Source organism: Bombus affinis, chromosome 5 (assembly GCF_024516045.1).
Source record: "Bombus affinis isolate iyBomAffi1 chromosome 5, iyBomAffi1.2, whole genome shotgun sequence".
In the NCBI taxonomy this organism is placed as follows: domain Eukaryota; kingdom Metazoa; phylum Arthropoda; class Insecta; order Hymenoptera; family Apidae; genus Bombus; species Bombus affinis.
In genome coordinates this window covers 12,212,527-12,234,529 of record NC_066348.1, presented here as the reverse complement: position 1 = coordinate 12,234,529, position 22,003 = coordinate 12,212,527, and the positions used below count along the sequence as shown (strand labels likewise).

The following is a 22,003-nucleotide window of genomic DNA, read 5'->3' as shown; positions in this document are numbered from 1 at the left end:
AAATTCCACATAGCGAACAATGTGACATTGATACGATAAATAGATTCGAAGTTACGAGGAAGCGAACCAGAAGCAACCAGAGCTTTCATGAAAAATGGTAAAAATTTCGTTGGCCGTGCGTGACCAGAGTCCAATACAGCGGATCGTTTCCTCGAATTTTCTTTCGCCTTTCAACTCCGTCTTTCTGTCTTCCAAATACACGTCGATTTCTATAATCCCATTTCATAGCCTCGCCGCAATATATTACGATTAAAACGATACATTCCGGATTCGATCCCTTATCTCACCTCCCTTATCTCATTCGCGTATTACAATATTGATTCTGTTCGAGCCACGACGAAATGAACCGTGAATAAAATAAATTCGAGATTTGATTTTCCAACCAGTGAATATCGAAGGTGGTACGAAGTAATTTCCAAGCGTATCGCTGATTTCGTTAGCGACGGAATCCTTAGAACTGCAGAGGAAATCTTTCCTGTAGAACAAGAATTCCTTCGGTAACTTTATCCCACTGCGTTCCCTTTCATGAAAAATGGGATGGCAGAACTGCTGCCTGGGTAGGACAGAAAATTAAACTAGGATAATGTGCTGTTGCTCCATTCAAATCCATAAGACCATTCTTTTACCTTTCTCTCTAAAAACGCCATTTTCTCGTTCATTCGATTCGATGTACGACGAATGGTCACGTCGAACTTAAAATCCCTCTAAAGCGCTTGAAAATCAATTCCCGGCTTTATGCATTAAAAATCCAATTTGAACGCGTGCTTCGCATAGTTCTATAAATAATTTACGGAAAGTATCGTACATAACACGTGTCGATGAATTGACGCGTTTTAAAGCGATCGTCATCGCAAAGCTGTTAAAAAGTGATTTATATAACGTTGCTTCATCGAGCAATCTTGTTAGTGGCAGGCAAGTGTGATCGAGTTTGCGCGAAATCTGCAAGTAAATTGAAGAGTTCAATCAGACAGACCAATGAAAACCGATGGGAATGATAACGAGCATTTTTCTCAATTATTATATATACTACGCTGATATATCTATAGCATTTATGGTTAAAACCGAACCGGTCGTTATTGTTTTCCTTTTTAACGATACTTCTATGTTTCGTTGCTACTGAAATATAAATTAATAGGATGGGATAACGCGCAGGCTAGATATATATTAAATTAATAATCAAGCGGAGGATCGATTGATTTCGTTCAAAGTGCAGGACATTGAATCAAAGAACCAATAAGGAAACGTGAACTGCAGATGACATCCATGCTAGTAAGAACAATGAAAATTCTTTATTAAGGAACTTATCGTTTCTTAAATAATATCGGAAGCAATTCACGTTTACGCATCAATTATCGAAATTCTGGGAAATTATAACTTGATCGAGATTCCAGACAAAATTTAATTACGGTAAAAAGTTTCAAAGGCTGACAGACATGTAATTTGTAAGATAATAGAGCGGCCGCCGATAAAAGACGGCTGTGTTCTAATGGAATGAAGTCTCACCCATACCAAGGAAAAGATGCACAGTCTTGTAGAAATTCAGCTGACGTTTCATAATCACATCTTTTTCTAAAAATACTTTCTGTCTGTTGTGATGAACTACATTAATTCTTGGAAATACAACAGAATGTTTAAAGGGACTCGCTATTAAGGACAGCACCAGGTTATGTCTAAATGAATAATTTCCGCGCCCTTTGCGCTGGCAAACAACGAACGAGATTAGCAAGCTAATTAGTCAAATAACGTAGCTCGTCCAAACGCGCGATTAATTCTCGAAACGTTCAACTTGTTAGAAACGATCTGTCAACCACCGTGGATCGATATTCACATTAAAACAAACCGGCGTATATCGAGCCACTCGAAAGTAACATTGTTCTCCTTATTCGATAACTTTGTGCAGTTTCGAAAAAGGACACAACGACCCTTCACGCGTAATTCACAGATCATCTGATTAGTTTCGGTAAAGCATAACGTCAAGTTTAAAAATGTAGTTCCCATCCTTTGTATTTCCATAGCGAAACGAGTGGAAGGCGAAGGAGATTGCGTTAAGGGGATTAAACGTATTCGCGAATAAAAGCGATTCCCGTGCACGCGTTTCAAGGGCACAAAGAAAATTAGAGTGGAATGGAAAGGAAGGAAAAAATAAGAGGAAAGAAGGAAACGACGTCGGTAAAAGGGAGAACCGGCAGGATAAAATCGCTGAAGGTGAGCGAACAGTAAATCTCGCGATACTGCGTCACGACGACGAAACGATTTGCAGTCGGCGCTGCCACTAATTGCATGTCAGCCCCAATGTTTTGCGTTTTATCTGACCGGTACGTCGCTCTTGCTATCTACCATCCGTTAACTGCCGTGTGAAATTCCACGGTGCAGAACCGTGTGTCCCTCGCTGCTCGAAACGCGGATGCTCCATCGAGCCCACCATCAACGATTTCATTCGTTATTGCACGCTGTTTAAAGAACGAGATTTTTACGATCTTTTCGTATGTTCTATATTACGATACTTCGATAGTGTTGCAGTATTAAAGAACGCATCGTTGCGTTCACATTTTCGGGTAACCATAAACGTTTAATAGATCCGTTCTTCGCATCTGTTCTTCCTTTTTTCCATGCTTCCTTGTCTGTTCTTCCTTTTTTCAAACCATCCTCTTTTTTTTACCGGTCGAGAAGGATATTTGTCGAAGCTCGCTCGCCACGTACGCAAGGTTGTGACGTGTTGTAGGCCTGTACAATAAATCGTTCAATTCAGGCTATTGTAGCATGACGTATCATGTGACTCTAGGGCGATTGCCTAGGCAGAACCATCGTTAGTATCGGATATCGATTATGTATGGGGTACCTTTCACGTGAAATTTATCACTCAAAAAGATGAATTTAGCTGTGTTCTCGACTTATGATCGTTTCGAGATAAGCTACGAACAAATTCGATACGCGAGCAAAATGTTACGATCAAAGGTGTATATAACAGCGTAGACAAAGATCGCTGTGATATTAAATCGTTCCATGTAGACTACGAAATATGAGTGTCCAAGGCAGATATCAAGTACGTTACTCTGGCCGTTTTTCGAAGATTCGACGATAAGTCGATCATTGAGTTTTCCATGATAAAACGGTATAACGAGAAAGAATACGACTTATGTAGATCCTTGTTCTTTATGGGCTAACGAAAATAAAATCAATCACGTAGAAAGCCTTAACTTTTGAAATGTAAAACAGAGCCTCGCTGCTAAATTTTGTAGACGCGTTTTTATTTTTTATACAGGAATCCTATCAGCTGAGTCAACACGCCAATCTACCATACGTTCTAGTCATGACCCGGCCTCTTTCGTGGCGCGACTTTCAGACAGTGGTAGGAAATGGAAGGATTAGAAGCCTGCGAAGAACGTGGTGGAGGATTTGGTAGAAAACGCAGAACCCACTTAAGGGCGAAAATTTTCGTTGAAAGTCGGCAAATAAATAATTCTTGAACGAGGCATTTCCGCGGAACGAAGACCCACCTTTCCCTAGTACAAACTCAGTTCGGATTCTCTATCCTCCTTTCTAGTTCAGCCAGATCCAAGAGCGACCTTCCTTTTCTCGTGGGACAGCCACCCTTATCAACCATTGATTTACATCTCGAATTGTTCCTGCGGGAACCCGCCTACCTGTCGCACTCCTTCCGTTCCTGTTTTTCTTTGCCGACATTCGGGCGACTTCGTCATTCGACTTTTCGTTTTATCCTCACTTCTGGCTTCTGCACAATACCCTCACCCGTGACCACTGTGCTCTACTGCTTTCATTCCTCGATATACGATTCACGCTCGCTCCTAAATTATGCGATGATACATGTCGGCTTTCACTTCTAATTTCTATTTTTTATGATAGATCAACTTCCCGTAAACAAGTTTCTTTCGTAGCGGACAAGCTAAGTCGATATTCAGTTCATTTGCTTTTTCTTTTTTATTATTCCAGACTCTGAAAATACCCGGAAAAATTCTGATATTTTTATCGAAGTCTTTATTACGTTGTACGATCAGATTTTAAATCAAACACGTTTTGGAAAGATTCACGAAAGCGAAATTTTATTTGAAGCGTAAACAGATTACCTACGCGTGGTTGTAAGAGATGGACTTGTTAATAGGTATGTTAGGTAGTGAAAAATAGTACTTCACATTTGGAATAATTCCTGCTCTTTTTCGCGCAGTATATACACACAATGTCGTACAACGTATAGAGTCTCAACTTTCTCAATTACCTAACCATTGTTCTTGCAAAAAAGTAAGCATAGTTCGATAATCACGGAGTACTTTCGGGTAAATGCGTCGAAACAATGACGATAGGGAAAGTTATGATCGAATAATCACCTTGAATAATGAGAAAAAATTGAAACCATTAAAAAAGAATACACGAAAACTTACTAGACACTAGATGCTAATGAGAAAAATCGAGCAACGATAAACCAGACTATTTTGCTAATAGATTCTTCAACGAAATGAAAAGATCGCAGCCGATACCACGTTTAATGGAGTAGAAATAACGTTCATAACGAGAACTTTGGAAGATGAATCCTCACACACTTTGGTTTTTACACTGTTCATTCCCAACCCTGTACACTGTACACTGTACATTATCTTTCTTGCGCATTCTCGTTTGCTCGTTAGCACGTACAACCAAAATTACTAAATTCTCTCTCTACCAAAATAATATACAATTAAAACGTAACCAAATTAGCTGAACATATAAACACCGTAGAAATAAAATTACACGAAGAATATAGTTGGAACTATCGATCCAATTTAATGCATAAAGTGAACTAATATTTTATCGAGTTATTTTTCGCAAACATATTATTCATTTGACGAAACTTCTTAAAAGGCTACTCTGGCTTTATTGGCATGTTTCAAGCATTCCTGGCCGATCAAAAGTTATAAGGCTTTCAAAATGCCAGCTAAAGATTCAAGAGTTTTAGAAGTTTCGAAGTTTCCCAGAATTTCAAGAGTTTTTAAGATTCTCGATATTTACAATACTTTCTGTTCACGATCGTTCCGTGAAATTATTTTCCAAATTTAAGATTACGTGCTCGAAGTGCCCGAGATCGTATTGATTTGGAGGTTTTTAAATTGCTCCCTCGTTAAATACTCGATACGATTAAATCGGCACGCGGAGGTTTAAGAAATTATTTAACATTTTCGATAGAAATATCGTAATATCCGTTTTATATATTTTATAAAGAACAATTTAATTAAACTGCCATGTATCGTAATAATGATTAATGCGTTAAAGTGTCTTGGAACTTCTCTTGATTAACAGTTACCGCGGTTTAAACCTCATCGAGTTCATTTGTCATTCAAGCGGTTCAATATGTTAAAGTGTCAGCTTGTCAAACTAACAACGCAACGACTTATCTAATAACATCTGTACTCTATGTAGGCGCAACCATTATACATACGAAGTTTCATTAATCTGTCACATATTCTTTGAACGTTAGATCCAACTAAAACCGCCGGAGGTATACATATACTATAAGACATACATTGCCTGGCTTAAGATCAAAGTTAATTTTCAACTATCCGACACATACATCATATCCGATTTGCGAAAATATGAAAAATAAATCTGTTATATTCTCTACGAAACATTCGAACAGACAAAAACAATAATCATTTAATATCACACCTATCAATCATTTATACATACATCGAATGATAAATTTCCTGTATAACCGCACACATTACGGAGCATCGAATTCATTATACATGGTCCCTTCATGCAGAAGTTAGAAATATTAATTAATAAAATTATTAACAAATTAACTTTATCAATAAAGCAAATTAACCTCTGTACCACTAAATTAATATCTTTCAATAATAAATGTCATATGATTTGTAGCCATTACCGATTATGTATATATTAATATCTGCTATTATACTAATCGAATCATTTGACCCTGTTTGGTTATCATTTTACCTAATCATTAATCTATTTTCTATACAATTCGTAATACGTCGTTCGTTATTCTGTTATGTATTGTTTACTTCTAGGACTCGCAAAGTACGGCAAAATAGTTGCAATTGCTAGCCAAAGAGGCAACAAATAAAGCGATGATTTATCTTATTATTTACGATACTTCGTTATTCTTTCCGCTTACCGCGTTACTTTTGCAGGTAGCCCCGAAATTCGATTTTCTCTTTCCGCCAACATACCCCCTGACACTTTAACTGTTCGTTCTATCTAGTCGGTACTCTATCTCTGTTTTTCCACGATCGCTTCGCGGGTACACGATTAACCCAACAGCATCGAAAGAACGATAGAACAATCAGCAATAAATATAAAAAGAACGATATAACGTGTTTGGCGACAATTCGTTTTCCACTATTTCGCACGACACGATACCACGTTCGTTGTCGTCTAGTAATTTCTGCGGAACGTATACGCAGTATATACAGGATTCTGTGCACCAGAAATCGAAACAGCCGCTACAAATGTTAGTGGCGAAACATTAATGAGAGTCGCATCTAAGCAACTGAAACCTGATACACTGTTCTCATTAGCATTGTACATTGGAATATAGAATATACCAGTCCCAATAGCGGGCACAATTGGAAATTCATCGAATGAAAGTAATAAATGCCAGTATGCGTCTACTTATATAAATGCAGACATCGACAACATGCGTATGTCGATAGAGATCGAACGTGTCGGTTTTACCGAGGATTCATTTTTTGACTGAATATTATACATTGTAAAATTGTTTGTAATAACGCCCGAAATAGAACGTTCATTTAAAAACATGTAAATAGAAACGGAGAGACGAAATACCTGTAACTGAATATTAATATTTTTACGTACTTTCTCGTCGCTGTTGCAAGACAAGGTCATTTTAAATGTAATTAAATACGTGGAAAAAAGTAAACTAAAATTTATTTAATTAACGTAACATTGTCTAGGAAAAGTCACGGAAATATTATATTTGAAATTCCGAATAAAATATGTTTCGAGAGTTAAATTTTAATTCCATATCTATCAGAATTATAGAGTTTTCGCGGTTAAGTGGTATTTGAAAATTGTTCAGCGTAGAAATTGTATTTCATTATGGAACACCTTTGACGATCAAAGGTATTTTGTAACCTTTGATAATAATCCGAAACGTAATATATAAGGAAAAAAAAAAGGATCACGAGAGAAGTGTTAAGGAAAGGCAAGGAAAACTAATTTGCCTTTACTGGAAATGATTGCATCCGTAGCAGTTGAGTACCGGTGTTTGCTCTCAAGAGATTAAGAGTTACCTACACGGATACTCTGTACTCGCGCGTATATTGGTCTGTCTGCGTGTCCCCATCGGGACGCCCGAAAGAAAAGGAAACATCAGACCCACACAAAACAAAAAGGAAGAAGTTTCAGGCAGAATGCACCCGGCACGTGTTACATTACATGCAACCATGCGATTGCTTCTCCATTCTAGTTGAACTCGTACTCGAATCCATGGACAAACATCCTCCGACAATCTTGCTGAACGAAAAGGCGTTTCCATCGGGATCCCTTTTCTTATTTACAGTAAGAGACGATTTCTCTCTGAAGTCTTCTTGCTCCGACATGTTGCTTACCTCGTGTAGGATTTATATTTTACGTTAAGAAAGTTCATGGAACTTAATCCCAATTTAATTAAAGGAAAGTTAATCCTTATAAGTTGTAAGAGATAATCGAGAGAGAATCGAAAATTGAAAATCTGAGTGGAACGGGATGAAACCTTAACTGAAATATTTATCATCTTCGATCCAATCAACTTACATTCGCGAAAGTTTTAGAACTTCATTGAACATGCTCTTCTACAATGATATATCACAGAGTGGTGACTGAAAGAGATTCGATAAAGTAGAGCTACATCGGTTCTTTTGAAAGTTACCTTTTGTTCTCAGATAGGAAACTTTCAACTTACTTATACATACGGATGGTAAACCTTTCGAAGGCTCCAGCACGACAAAATCATAATTTTATTCGCGGTAGACAACGTGTCAAGCGAATGTTCGACAACATTTGACTAAACCCTGGAAAGAAGCAGAAAGCAGGAACAATAAGTTGTTTAATCTTTGTAACATTCGAGTGCGAAGCCGGTAAAAATAAACATAAAATCCAGTATCGTATAGAGAACAAACATCGATCGACAAAATGGCGTCGGCAGGATTAATCTACTATTTTACAATAAAAAGTGTTTTAAAAAGATTGAACGCCAGGAAGGTTATTCTTTAAATTCAAACCATGCCTCACCGAAATATCTCGACTAGATCAACCATCAGAAATCGCGAGTTCTTCTATCGCGAGATTGAAACGGTAACCTAACTCCTCTTCGCCCCCCCTCCCTCAACCGGATGACACACTAAGATGCTCTACCTAGACGTAAGAACGCAAGAGAACCTGATGAACTTCCAGCAGAACTTTCCCTCCTTATAGAATATAGAAGATAATGTGTCCTACCTTGTCTTCATCCTTCGCTATACTGTCGGCTCTCCAAAGATCCTCCTTGGACACTACATTCTGACATGAAATAACGTCCACCACGACACATATGACAACGGAATCACGTAAGTGCGAACATGGAATTCTCTGGAATATCTCACTCACGGGCGACACCTTGTACGACGGAAGTAAATACACTGAGCAATATTACGCGCAACAAGAATTCGTAGACGGGGAAACGACAAGGTTATTCCGTCCGTCCCGTCGCGAAATACATTTCTTATTCGACCGAAACAACACATGATACGAAACGACCTCCACAGTGCGCGATCGCGATACACACACGGAAGAACTTCGCCAGCTCGCGCCATGTCGCTTCATCGATCGTACTATCAATTATCGATATGTATCGTGGGCTCTGTCGAAAGGGAGACCTATGCGTGCGCATTTCAGTGCGCATCTCGACCGCGCAACCGGGCTATCGGCGGTTTTAATTGAATTTCTATGGGCGATCTTGATCATGTTTGCGCCTCGATACTTCTCCTTTTGTGTCGCAATATCACATCTTACATTTAAATGCGTCAAGAGTCTTGAATAAAACAGAATCATCGATAAGGTGTTGGTTACCTCAATCGAATAAATGAAATATCTGAATATAAAAACAAAATTGGTCGTTATTCCTCTCATTATGAGTTCTCTTGATTTCGTTCCTGTTCCAGTTTCTAGGTTCTTCATTCTCCATTTCTTCGTCGCTACGCAGTGGCGAAGTTGGACGGAACTCGTTATCGGATAGAACGGCCGATTACCGCCTCGTCTCGAGTTCGTCCTCGACTTTTAACGCGATTATACGTTGCTGAAACGCTAAATTGCACAGCGCAACGAGAGTTAACGCCTACGAAAACTGCAAATTCGTACAACGTACCTATGAACAGATAAACGAGCTTACGAAAGATAAAAATGTATTAGGTGCATGCTGGATGTCGTTTCCTGAAATAAAATTTTAACCACGCTAATCTTGGATTATAAAAAATGCTAACGAATAAATTCTGTGAACAGTCGCCAAATGATAGCCGTTATTTACAACTGGAATTCTATGTAATTGAATAGAAACTTTGAATAAAAGTCTATACACCATTTTGTTCAAAGTTTAATTAAAGTGTGGATTCTACAATCCTAGTCAATCGCCTTAATACAGATAGATAGCGAGTATTTCGTTAGAGGGCGATGTAACGATGAACACAAGAAGCACGTTAAAAGCTTGAAACTTATGGGGCAACCTAAAAACCATTTTTTTTATAAAATGTACTAAATGTACCTTAAACCTTTATTCGAGGTTTCCATTCAATTGTCTACTCAGAAAAATTGGAAAGGAACGAACTTTCGCAATAATTTAGTAATATCGCGACAACTTCCGCTCGAATAAAAAATTCTGTTAATATCGGAAAACAATCGTTAAACGTTACGCACGACATTTAATCGATAAAATCACTTAACGGAACAAAGATCTGTACCGCTAAAAAATTCTTGTGTGGAAGGTAACAGACGGTACGTGGTGGCATTTGTATCGAAACGTATATTGATGGAAACATGTTACTAGCTGTTCGAAAGCGAAATAGCAAGAGCTCAAGGAATCAATCGTGCCTGAATATTTGAAGCATTCAGAATCTGTAAATAGTCAAAATTGCACTAGCTGTTCAAATAAACTATCTTCTCCAAAACCATTCAAGCAACACCCGATTCCCTAAGCGTCTAACATCGTAAAAATGCGCATACCTTGGATAAATTTACTGCAACGCTGATGCTATAAACTTTGGATTACGCTCGCTTTTCGGGAAAATCTGCTCTTCCGAAAATTCACCGACACGCTCAAACCGAACGTAATAGCTGTGAGTTATGAGACCACTCCGAAGCAGTGGCTTAAAGTTAAAAATAAATTTAACTTCAACTAAAATGAAATTTTTGTCAACTAAAAAGAATAGAAAAGGAGAGAGATGGAGAGAGGATATAACTTGTAAATTATCCACTAACCGCTGGTTATCTTTAAAGATATTGTAGTCTAAAATTCACGGCCAGCCATAAAAATCTGTGCTTGCGGTACCGCGCGATTGTCCAATATTGTTAGTTGAAAATTATATGTAAGTAGTCAAATGCAACAATTACAATATGAACACCTCGGATGTTAACACTATTATAGAACTTTTCTCATCGTCCACCTTCGTGAAATCATTCAAATTGTCCAATCTGCAGAGATTCTATTTTAAATTCTATCCAAATCCTATGCGACAACCCCTTTAAACTTACCTCTACATCGACAGACGGATACAAGTAAAACTAATTGTTTCCGTATTGTCTTGAAATTACGTTCAGGATAATAAACGCTCCCAAATTTTCATCGAGTATCATTCAAGATTCTGGAACGCAGAATAATTTACATCAACCATAGACATTCTACCGGGATAAGAGTATACTACCTACAATATTGCAAACTGGAATGTCTGATGGCGTTGCGTTGTTTCGTAATTCGCGCATAAAAGTAACAGCAGCCGTTACAGTACAAACAACATCGTAGAACATTCTACGGTATATTGTCTTTTGCCTAAGCAGCATAACGCTAAACGCTCGATTATCATAACAATTGTTCCCGTACCGCGATACCGTAATTTATGGAAGCAAAAAGCGAATCACGATTATTAGCAGGCTAAAAGAGCCGCGCGACAATCCGGGGTTGTGCTATTTTAAATGAGCTTGCTCTTGATTTCTCGCATAACCGAGCAGAAAAGAGAGAGAGGAAAAAGGATCGAACTACACTTCGTTTCGCTAAAAATGTAATGAAGCTACTCGGAGGCTACGATAAAAATTTAAATACGAAGAGAAAAGTGTGTAAGAGTGAGCCAGATTAGTGATCACTCTGGCACTTTATCTCGTAAAAGGGGAGAAGGAAAATTGACGAAGGAAAAGAGAAGTTTACGAAGAACCGGAAAGGTTGAACCAATCGCTCACCTGTTCTAGCAATCGCACACCTGTAAACGTAGCCACTACTGCTAAACCAATCGTCTCGTACGAATCGTTGTTTGGCCAGTTTACGAGCCCTTGCACTCCACGGGTATCGATTACCGATCGCCTCGGCTACCGTTTTCTTCTAATTCTAAAAAATGGACCAGAGACTTTCCGCAAGCTCCAGTGAAAGGTCTGAACTCGTGTGAGAGAATCCTTGATACTGAGAAGAGAATCAACTTTTCGAAAGAATACTCCAGAACTTTCTCGCTCGAAATTCTCGAAAGGTAGGTCGATTTGGCTCAGTTACTCCATAATTACCCAATCTGCCGTATTCTTTTACGAACTAGCTAACGATGAACAGAAATTATCGGCTTTTAGAATGTTTGAACATTTCTGTACGCTCTTTTCTGTCTCGTCTTTTCAAAAATTTTTCAATCCATAAAAAGATAATATTTCTCGCCTTTGAATTCGATCGGACAACGATAAAATGGATCATAAAGAGATCTTCAACTTTTATAGCTAAAATGTATCCTATATCTACTAGTACTCGAAACCATATACCGATGATAAAGAACCTTTGAAAACCTCTGGTTGTAAAAATCGACATAGAATAATGTAACTTTTACAACCGTTTTACTTTTAGCTATCTTGGCCGACAGAGCCAGGATTCTGCGTGTCTAGATCCTACCGCAATCTTGAAGTAGTAGGAATAGTAGGAATAAAATCCTTTGGGTGATAGAAAAATATATTACTCGCGAGAGAAGCTATATAAGAATACTGTATAAGAAATACGGAATTTAATACTTTTGTAAAAAGATTAATTTTATATCGCAAGAAAAGCGATGATTATAAAAGCTACTTCTAATCATTTTAATGCTAATTTTCATCGTGCATTAGAATAATTAGAAGATGAAACAAATATTTTATCGAGTAATAACTTCTGTCAAATGATAATTATATTTGAATTATTTGAGAAGTTGTATCGTATATTATTTTGATGTTATTCAGCCAATTCATAGAAGATTGAAAGAAAATCTAAGGAGCACGGTCCTGAACAACGTAATGAAAACCAAAGGAAACCTTTATCCGACCATTTGAACGCCAATTTGCATATTCTATTGACCGTCCCGAGCTTCGCTAGTTCTGTTATTGGTGTAACTTTACCTTTCAAAGTGCTCCTAATATTACACCCCAGCTATTCGACCAACTTCTCCCTAGTCTCTTGAACGTTATACCAATAGATGGTACGAATGTCCCTCTGCGAGTTAACGTATGCTTACATACACACCTTTGAATCTAGTGTTCTTTACAATACTATTCGACCTCGATTATTGGAATACCATTTAACCGAATATTTAATTATTCCAACACTGTTTAATCAACAAACGTTATCGAAACTTTACCAATTAGTTATGCAATTAATTTTAATCGTTGGATTATAGTAACGAAAAATAATCCGTCGGCAATGTTTAAAAAACGATCAAAATGCCCCTGAAATTAGGCAAACTCTCTCTACACGAACGAATATACAGCAGCTCAAGCATTGGGGTACGCAGTGATTCTCAAACAGCTTATTCGTACAAGTCCCAGAGAAAAATGATCATTTAGACTGCACAGTTAATCAAACATTTTTCGTACTATCAAACAATCAAATATTTATAAAAGCACTCGCTTTTCTTCGTTTTTTACCTTGTATTTTGCACTATATTATATTAAAAACGTAAGATATAGCATTAGCATTACAAAAGTATACATCATTATATAGTCAAGAAGCAATTCTACTAAAGAGAAATTGTGTATCCTTGACCGGAAAAAATTTACAAACTGTAACATCGATTACAAGTATTTCGAACGAAGTATTATTAAGTCAGCAGGAATTTTTATAATTATTGGAGAACTGGTAATTTACTTATGGTTTTCCAATGAGTAACTTGATCGCGATTAAATTTTAACCGTTGCAGTGCAGAGAGTTTCTGCTTCCCTTTCTCTGTACATGGCACTTTAAGGTACTGTTACAATCAAGCCAGATTCAGCTGATCCTTGCTGTACGCAAGAAATTTCAGCTTAGATTGAATCGCGTATAAATGAATGCTGTGCAATTACACAAACACAATGTAATCAGCGGACAGTTCGGAAAGTTTAGATTGGTCATAGCTATCTCTCTGCTTATGATTATTACGAGCATCTCTTACTTGATAAGTTAGAGAAATATCAAACTATATCGTCTTGTGATTTTCAACACCTTGTAAGAAACGAATTTGTCAAATTTTAAATCAATATTTGTCAAATGTATGCCTATTTTGATGGAATTTTAGTCTCGTACACCGTATCTTTTATTTATCTTTTACGTTATACGTGATTCATATTCTATCTCAAACATTAAGAGAAAATCAATTACTGAATTGTATATTACAAATAGCTCATTTTTATGCAAATTTATATTTCTATCGACACCGATCAAAAAATTATAACGCAAATAGAAATTTACTTTACTTACTAAAAATTATATGAATTGCTTATAACAAGTACTTTACTTTGAATGCTTTACGTATTTTTGTATATTATATGCATTTTGTCCGCTTTTGCATCTTTAAATTTCACATAAATACATAAAAGTTCACAGCCTAGTTATCATATATGCCTAGTAAAAAGTACATTAACACGAAAGTCGTCCGTCAATGAATTCAAGAACAAAAAGCAATAAAATGTCCAGGAGAAAGTTACCGTCGACACGCTTCGTTGGTTACGAAAGAAAACTCAAAGACACTTCGTACATATTTCAAGAAATAGAATCTGCGCAGGCACGCTCCCTTCTAATATTTTTCATAGGAAATTTTAATAACGACACAGCTTCGCTATTAAGAAACTCGTTATATCGATTCGTTGATACCATAAATGAGTTGGGATAAGCGATAAAAGAAAATACCAAAAAAAAAAAATAAGATGAATAAGATAAAATAGAATTTATTATTTATGAACATTCAAATGTCTAAACACACACATTATTACACACTAAACGAGGATGACGTGATTTAAAGATGATATCGAGATCCCGATGCGGGACATATGAGTTTAGAAAATATTTTATGGTTTCTTGTCATCATCCTTGTACCAATCCTCACTGTAAAATGGTATAATTGTTTAATTAATCTTGCTTTCTGATCGTTCAAATATTTTACTGCTGTATTTACGCATATTTTTTAAAAAATTATTATTATTAAATCATACGTACCAGCCGGGAACATTTTCAGGTGCGTCGCATCTTTGCTGTTCCTCGTTATAAACAGTTCCGTCGCTACAACCTTGTTCACGTGGTGTTACTCCGTTCAGACAGACATAAAACTTCTGACAGTCATCTGGATGAGCAAATTTAGGATGATCGACAACCATTCCTCTAGTATCCACCTGACTTTCTTTCGGACATTCGAAACCGTCTTTCAACTTCTTGTCTACTACTCCACATCCCTGTAGAGATGAAATTTAACATTACATGTAGAATACGTCGTTGCGAAATATATTAATTTTCATTTACTACGTGTACTATCAAGTTGCGATATTCTTAACATCAAGACCAGAAGAAAAAATATATGTTATACATGTAAAATATAGAATAACGTTTACCTCTCGTCCAGCGCTGTCAGGCCATACACACGTGCCGCTATATTCGTCGAAATGCAATCCAGTGGTACAGGTAATTTCGATCGCTTCGCCATCGATGCAATTGTAGAAGATGTTACAAACAGATGGGTCTGGATGAGCAAAGAAACCATTCCTTCGTGGACACTTCTTGGTCGGTTGAGGTGGTTCTGTAAATATAAAAAAAATATAACGAGAATTAAAAGCACTTTCATTACTTGTCGTCATAGTATCCTGTATGTCAAGGACATCAACCGCAAAAGCCAATGACACGCGTAACATGTCGTACTTGGACAGTTCAATTTTATTCCAACGAGTGTGTTTCCAACACTTGATACAAGCATTTATTACAAAAATATGGAAAATAATCAAATTCTCAAGGACTAGATTTTATTTAATATCATTCAACGAATACAATTTATGATGATCTTACGTAGTTCCAGACGATCTCCACAATCAACGTTGAATACGTGATCGCATTTGTTCACTTTACGATTGAGAGGATCGAAAACCAATCCATCTGGACAAACCTTCTCCGTGGCGACGCCATCGATGCATTCGTAGTATTTGTCGCACTGCTTTGAATCCTCATACTGGCCGTCTTTGCTCGGGCAGTTGAATGCACCGTCTATAACAAGTTTCACATAAATGAAAGTTTACTCTCTTTATATATATGTATATATGAGGTAATGAAATTTTCTCCAGTTCTTTTCACGTGTAACGTTTATTTGAGAAACAACCATTTGTTAGTCATTTATGCATATATTCGCAAATTTTCAGCGCCGAGGTTGGAATATTTTTCAGTTTTTCTTGACAGTGGAATTTTTACTACAGTGAAAATAAAGTTTAATCCCACATTATTCGATCGAATAATAATCTAAATGGAATATTTTATCACGCGATACGACTGGGAATTCACGTAGGTGAAAATGTCGATGAAAATCCTCAAGTGAAAATAAAGTTTAGTTTTAGATTATTTTTGTTAGATAATCGATTAATATTCGCGGCTATTAAAAATCACATAGTGGAGCGATAAATCAAAGAATAATCTAAATGGAATATTTTATCAGACGACAGGGCTGGGAATTCACGTAGGTGAAAATGTCGATGGAGTAGCATTCTCGGGGGACTCGTTTTCACTTTGTAAAAATCTGGAATACAAAGAGAGAAAGAAACTGGAACAAATTTCTTAAATTTCTCCACGTTACTTGCGGCATTTACTTTGTAAGATATACCGGAAATCAATGCCACGCTTCAAGAGGCATATAAAGTAGCTTGGCGAGAAGTGCTGTAGCATACGCGAGTTAGTCGAACCAGCCTAACTTCTCTTTCTGTCCCATGAATCTTAAATTCGATCGGCATTATTTTATTTCTTTACGTAATTTATCGGTTTTACATATGTATAGAGACGATAACCACTGCAGATACTTATGCAACTCAGCGAGCAACAGATCTGACATTTACGCTTTAGAAAGTTTAGTTCGACTGTCTTTTACGCGCTCTCCAGGCGAAATGAATACCTTTGGAACGTACTAGAGACACGAATAATTTTTCTCCTCAGGATGGGCGACGAGTTTCAGACGTTTAAATACTTATGAAATTTTACCGGTTTTACGCGACGATTACGATACCGGAAATTCAGTAGTATTTTAGAAGCTGCGGCAAACCGTGCCGAGAAATTAAGAGAAAGTCTGAGATCTGTTTCAGTGAAACCATTCTTTTCCTTCTCGGTAATTAGCATGTACTCTTTTTGCTTCTGGTTGAAAACGTGCAAAGTAAATTCGAGAAATTCCATGTTTGCTTGAACTGCTTTTTGCGATGTTAATTTATAATTTAGAGATATACAATTAAAAAATATTAATTTCTTCCATTGGTATAAATAAACCATATAATGTCGTATTTGGTATAAAAACGACACACTCGAACGAAAGTATTTTTTATTATTACGATTAATAAAGGTACCTACCACTATTATTCAAAATACAGGATCTCAATACTTAATTTAAATATTTGCGTAATTAATCGTCAAATATAATATTCTTTAATATATACTTCAATAGCGAAGACAAAATATTTTCGTATAATTTCATTGTTTTAAGTATGTCCTTTCAAATTTCGCATAGAAAATTATTAAAATACGATACTTACGTGTTACGGCAATCACAGCCAATATCGTTACAAAAGATTCTCTAATCATATTTATCCTTTATTTTTTCGACTTTGATGGAAGCCAATCACGCGATCTAGCAAAGATTATTCCAAACACTGGTCACTAAAGTATGGTAATCTGTATTTTTTGGCCTTCCTTCGAAATGGTGTCTCCGTCGCGAAACACTGCAGCTCTTCGGCAACTCACCACGGTGTATACCCTGTTAGTCCCCACTACGTGCAATACTTCGTCCCCACTTTCGTTTCGTTTTCATAGATGGATAACCGTCTAGAATCAAGATTGATCGGAGGGACCACGCGCTTTTACCCTTCTTTCCCTCTTCCAGATACCGTCACCGCTGTTCATCTTCTTCCTCTCTTCTGTGCCGTACTCTCACTTCGACGTCCTTCGCCAACGTTTGCGGAAAAATTAAAATTACAGCGATCTTTACAAATGATCATCGCGTTCCTGGAATGTTTCGAAATCCATGTAACTATAATGCTATCGGTAGTTTGCTTTTCGTAAACTTTGATTCGCTCTTACTATAGCTGGTTCGAGTAATTTAAAATAAATCTATACATATATGTATTATGTTATAAATTTAGGTGGATGGTAAGCGAACATTGAATCTTGTTAGACAATGTTTGATCTTATTATATCATTCGATTTACGATGTTAATTTCCTCTTCGGGAGATCGGTTACGCTACATCTTTCACTCTCTCCTCTTATGTTTCTTGCCTCTTTCGCACCATTTCTTTCACCGATGTACTACGTGTTTTACCTAATTGATAATTCTGGTCGTCTTCTACGTCTTGTCGATCTTAGTATGTAAATTACCAAAACTAGTTTTGTAAAATATCGTAGTATAAAATAATTGTTGTTTATTAGTGTAATTTGAAAGTAACGATAATCTTATAGGTGGAATAAGGTAGTTTGACATGCTACTAACATTGTTCCAAAGTGTTACATAAAATTTCTTCGAATCAATTATTGCGAAAGCGACACTAAATTTAATTTATCACGAAAGCATCACACGTTGACACACTGATCGATCGAACAGATTTCGGAAACGTTTGCCGTGAAATGCGAAGAACTTTCAGACGATCACTTTCACTGCTCACGGAAATTTACACGCGATTTGAATTCACTAAAGAAAAAGTGACAATACTCACGCCGATAAATACGAATAACTTGAAAGACTAAATTGTTTGTAAAAAGTATCGTAAAATTTCTGATACGTACTCGATAATAAAGAATCTAATAAATGTACTCTGACATAATTATATACGATGATTTTATACAAAATCTCAAACAAAGCACCAGGAACCGTATTTCTATGATGCTATCGAGAAGTTTCAACGAATAGAAATAAAAGTAAAAACTTTCACTCTCGAGTTCGTGTGACAATTTCGTTATATACGTACGAGTATATGTTAACAGTAACAGAATTATGCAATTGTATGTATGGTAATTAGAAAATAATTTCGTTCGCATGTTATAAAAAAGAGAGACGTATTAAAAGTGTTTTATTTTCCATGAAATATTTAATAAGTCAGTGAACATTAAAATCTACAGATGAACTTAATCTTAAATCTACGTCGGTGGTTTGGCGCCTTTTCTCCTGCTATGTCCACCAGAAGGTTTTGGTTTCGGTGGTGGATTTTCCAAAGCGTCCAATTCCTCGTCGGTCAATTGACCTTTGTACCAGTCTTTGCTAAAATTTCGTAGAAACATCTACTTATTATCTTCGTCAGAAAGTAAAACACGAAACGAATACCGAATTTTTGCCAATTATTATTTATCCCCGGCAATAATCCACACTGAACGTGATTTATCTTGCTCGAACTTACCATTCGGGTATCTTCCTCGCCCAATCACATTTTCCAGTGCGTTCGTCGAAAGCTTGACCCAATTTACAACCGCTCCTCCTAGGTATCTCTCCATTCACGCACACGTAAAAATATTGACAATCCTCCGTGTCAGGATATCGAGGGTGCGTAGCGGCAACAGAGTCGTCTACTTTTGGGCATGTGAAATTAAATAATTCCCTGGAACCGCAGCCTTTTTTCTGCGCCTCGTCGGGCCAATTGCAAATACCCGTTTTCTCGGAGAAGACCAGACCCTCTGGACATGTGATCATATTATACTTTCCTTCCACACAGTAGTAGAACGTATTGCATATTCTAGGATCTTCGTGAGCGAAATAGCCGTGCATTCTTGGGCAATGTGGGGAGGGTTGTGGTTTCTCTGTAATTGAATTTATTTACGGTTAGCTGGGAAATAATTTAGAGCACGTTGTAATACAATTCGATACTCACGTAATTTTGGCCTCTTGCTGCAATCGATTCCGAATGGCAGGTCGCATTTTTCGTGTTGAGGGCTAAAGTCGTTGAACACAAGACCATCGGGACATAGTTTCTCGATGACTTTGCCATCCCGGCAGTCGTAATATTTGTCGCATTGTTCCGCATCAGGAAAATAACCGTTAGGTTCGGGACATTGATCCGAAAGTTCTTCTTCGTCCTCCTCGTACTCTTCCTCGTCTGCCGTAGGTTGCTGTTTCTTCTGCAACGCTGGCAAAGCCACTTTCCTACGATTCTGCTCGAGTGCCTCTTGCTTCCTCGTTAAAGCGGTGACAACACCTAAAAAATGTCCGATTGTTACGATATTTACGAATGTTTCTTTCTTAACGCGTTAGCACAATCCTTGGCTGCAATTTATTCAACGTTATTCTTTGATATCTCCTTTCAGGAATTTCCTTACATTTTTTTTTTCATACGTCTTTGCTCTGAAGAAAATGCATATTTGACCTTGGTTTAGAAATAAATTTCATTTCAACTCTTTCTATGCGAAAAGGTGAACCTATACAATGCGGATGCATTCACGTCGGTAGCCAGGAATAACGAATGAATTTGAATAAAAAATACAAAGAGTAGAAAATAAAAACGGTGAATGGCGAGAGAGGGTCGACTGGTCGGAGTGTTTTCAAGGCAAGACGCGACGTCTTGCGTCCCTGAATAAACGCCGGTTTGTACGTAAACGCCGGTCGACCTCGCGAACGGAAGAAAGCGAGAAAGTGGCTGGTCCCCGTGTGTGTCTGCTCGGCCACAACTTAAATGTCGTTTAATCGCTCAGACCTGTTAACTTTCCAACACTCTATATAGGCTTCGATACGTTTTGAAGACGATAATTTTAGCCGTGCGAGCTTAAATTTATCGCGGAACTATAGCAGACCATGTCGAGAAAATGTATCTGCCAATTAATCGCATTGATTGGATCGTATTTATGTAGAGTAGGTAATTCAAAGAGATGTTCAAATAATTTCGCCATGAATTAGTTTACTTTAAAGAGATCAACGATATTAGAGAAGTCACTTTATAGAGAAAAATTGAAAATTCTAGCTGATGGATATTTTTATTACTGAGAGGACAACTCTATTAAATATTGACTAACCACTAATTAAATTTCGATACCACGCGTCACCGTGATTATCAAAGTAATCCAAGTCGGGAATCTAAAAAGAACGAATCTGTTTCTTACTTTCCGTTGCGTCTATTTACATTACAATAATATGAAATCCTTTTTACAAAGTGGTAGAAGTCGAACCTTTGGATCGAGCTGGTTGTTGCGTCGTCAAACACAATTCAATTCATGCGTCAAACGCAACACTTTAAATATCTCGAAACGAAAAATATACGACACAGGCCACTTTCATAATCACCGGCGTACGTGTGACGCACTAGTTGCTTTCCACAGCTCCGGTGTTGCACATATGCGACGCATTCTAAAATCCGCCCGAATTATCTACTTATCATTTTCTATTATTATACGTGCATACGAATATATGTCATATTATGTAACATGTCGAAAATTTGAAACTTGGCCTGTGAACAACGACTTTTTCCTTAAACGACGGTAGCGAAAGGATTAAATAAGATTTTCGTTCGATTTGTTGGTTAAATTGCAAATCAGCACGTGGTCTAGAGAAATGGAACTTTCTATAAGAAGCTGAAGCGAACTGATTTCTCAACAACAAACGATATTGTAAGTTGTTTCATGGATAGATAAGAATCGTGTATCTACATATGTAGGACGTACAAATCAAATTATGAATGAATCAGATCATTCAACCAATATGCATGTAAATTAAGGCTACAATTTCCATATTGCGCGTCTATCTCTATACACGATCAGATGTAAATTATTAGGAATCTCAACAGAATAGAATTGATACTATAGCAAACTTATTCTAGCAACTAGTAGGAGCTATAGTAAGAGCCGAAGCAATAATTAAATCCACGTCGCTACTTTGTAAGAAGTAAAACAATACCTCGGATAAAGGTCACTAGTCAAACTGGCTGTCATTTTAACAATTATTCTCACGGTGTCTTTCTATCTTACAGTGAAATTCCATAAAATTCATGTATTTAGCAAGTTTGAAACAATTTGTCTATAAACTATTGACTACTGCCATCGAATACGAAATATTCACGTAGCTACGTTTGCAAAACTAGAAAGTTTAAACGAGTGAAAACGCAGTTACACACTGAATAAGGATCGAAACGTTGGTTTTATAAAATTACTCACCGAGACAAATTAGGAGACACAACACCTCCGTCTTCATCCTGACGGAGGACGTGAATATTCGAAAAAAATATAGTCTTTTCGTTACGTCAGAATCAAGTCACGGTTCTTCGAACGTGAAGGAATTGATGACTAGAGACTACTGGGTCGCATCGAGAGGGTCCCAGGGCCTTATATGCATCCCCCACTTTTCCATTCACGAG

At 37.1% G+C, this 22,003-nt stretch overlaps 3 protein-coding genes across 3 annotated transcripts in view; all 3 read right to left on the bottom strand.

Moving 5' to 3' along the window:
• Positions 1–8,717, bottom strand: part of LOC126916914 (TWiK family of potassium channels protein 18-like) — a 363,234-nt gene extending 354,517 nt beyond the window's left edge. Inside the window, exon 1 of the mRNA XM_050723215.1 lies at positions 8,452–8,717. The gene's annotated coding sequence lies outside the window, so the exon portion shown is untranslated. The remainder of the gene's footprint in view (positions 1–8,451) is intronic.
• Positions 8,718–14,378: 5,661 nt separating this feature from the next.
• LOC126915935 (protein obstructor-E-like) lies at positions 14,379–17,416 on the bottom strand. The gene is made up of 5 exons (XM_050721078.1): positions 17,215–17,416; positions 15,500–15,694; positions 15,052–15,236; positions 14,663–14,895; positions 14,379–14,551 (listed from the first exon to the last, which is right to left on the bottom strand). Exons 1-5 carry the CDS (start codon positions 17,261–17,263, stop codon positions 14,515–14,517), a joined length of 699 nt encoding a protein of 232 aa, XP_050577035.1. The 5' UTR covers positions 17,264–17,416; the 3' UTR covers positions 14,379–14,514.
• Positions 17,417–18,711: 1,295 nt separating this feature from the next.
• LOC126917012 (protein obstructor-E) lies at positions 18,712–21,957 on the bottom strand. Its single transcript, XM_050723397.1, has 4 exons — positions 21,804–21,957; positions 19,535–19,858; positions 19,067–19,463; positions 18,712–18,930 (listed from the first exon to the last, which is right to left on the bottom strand). Exons 1-4 carry the CDS (start codon positions 21,838–21,840, stop codon positions 18,810–18,812), a joined length of 879 nt encoding a protein of 292 aa, XP_050579354.1. The 5' UTR covers positions 21,841–21,957; the 3' UTR covers positions 18,712–18,809.
• Between the last annotated feature and the right edge of the window lie 46 nt (positions 21,958–22,003).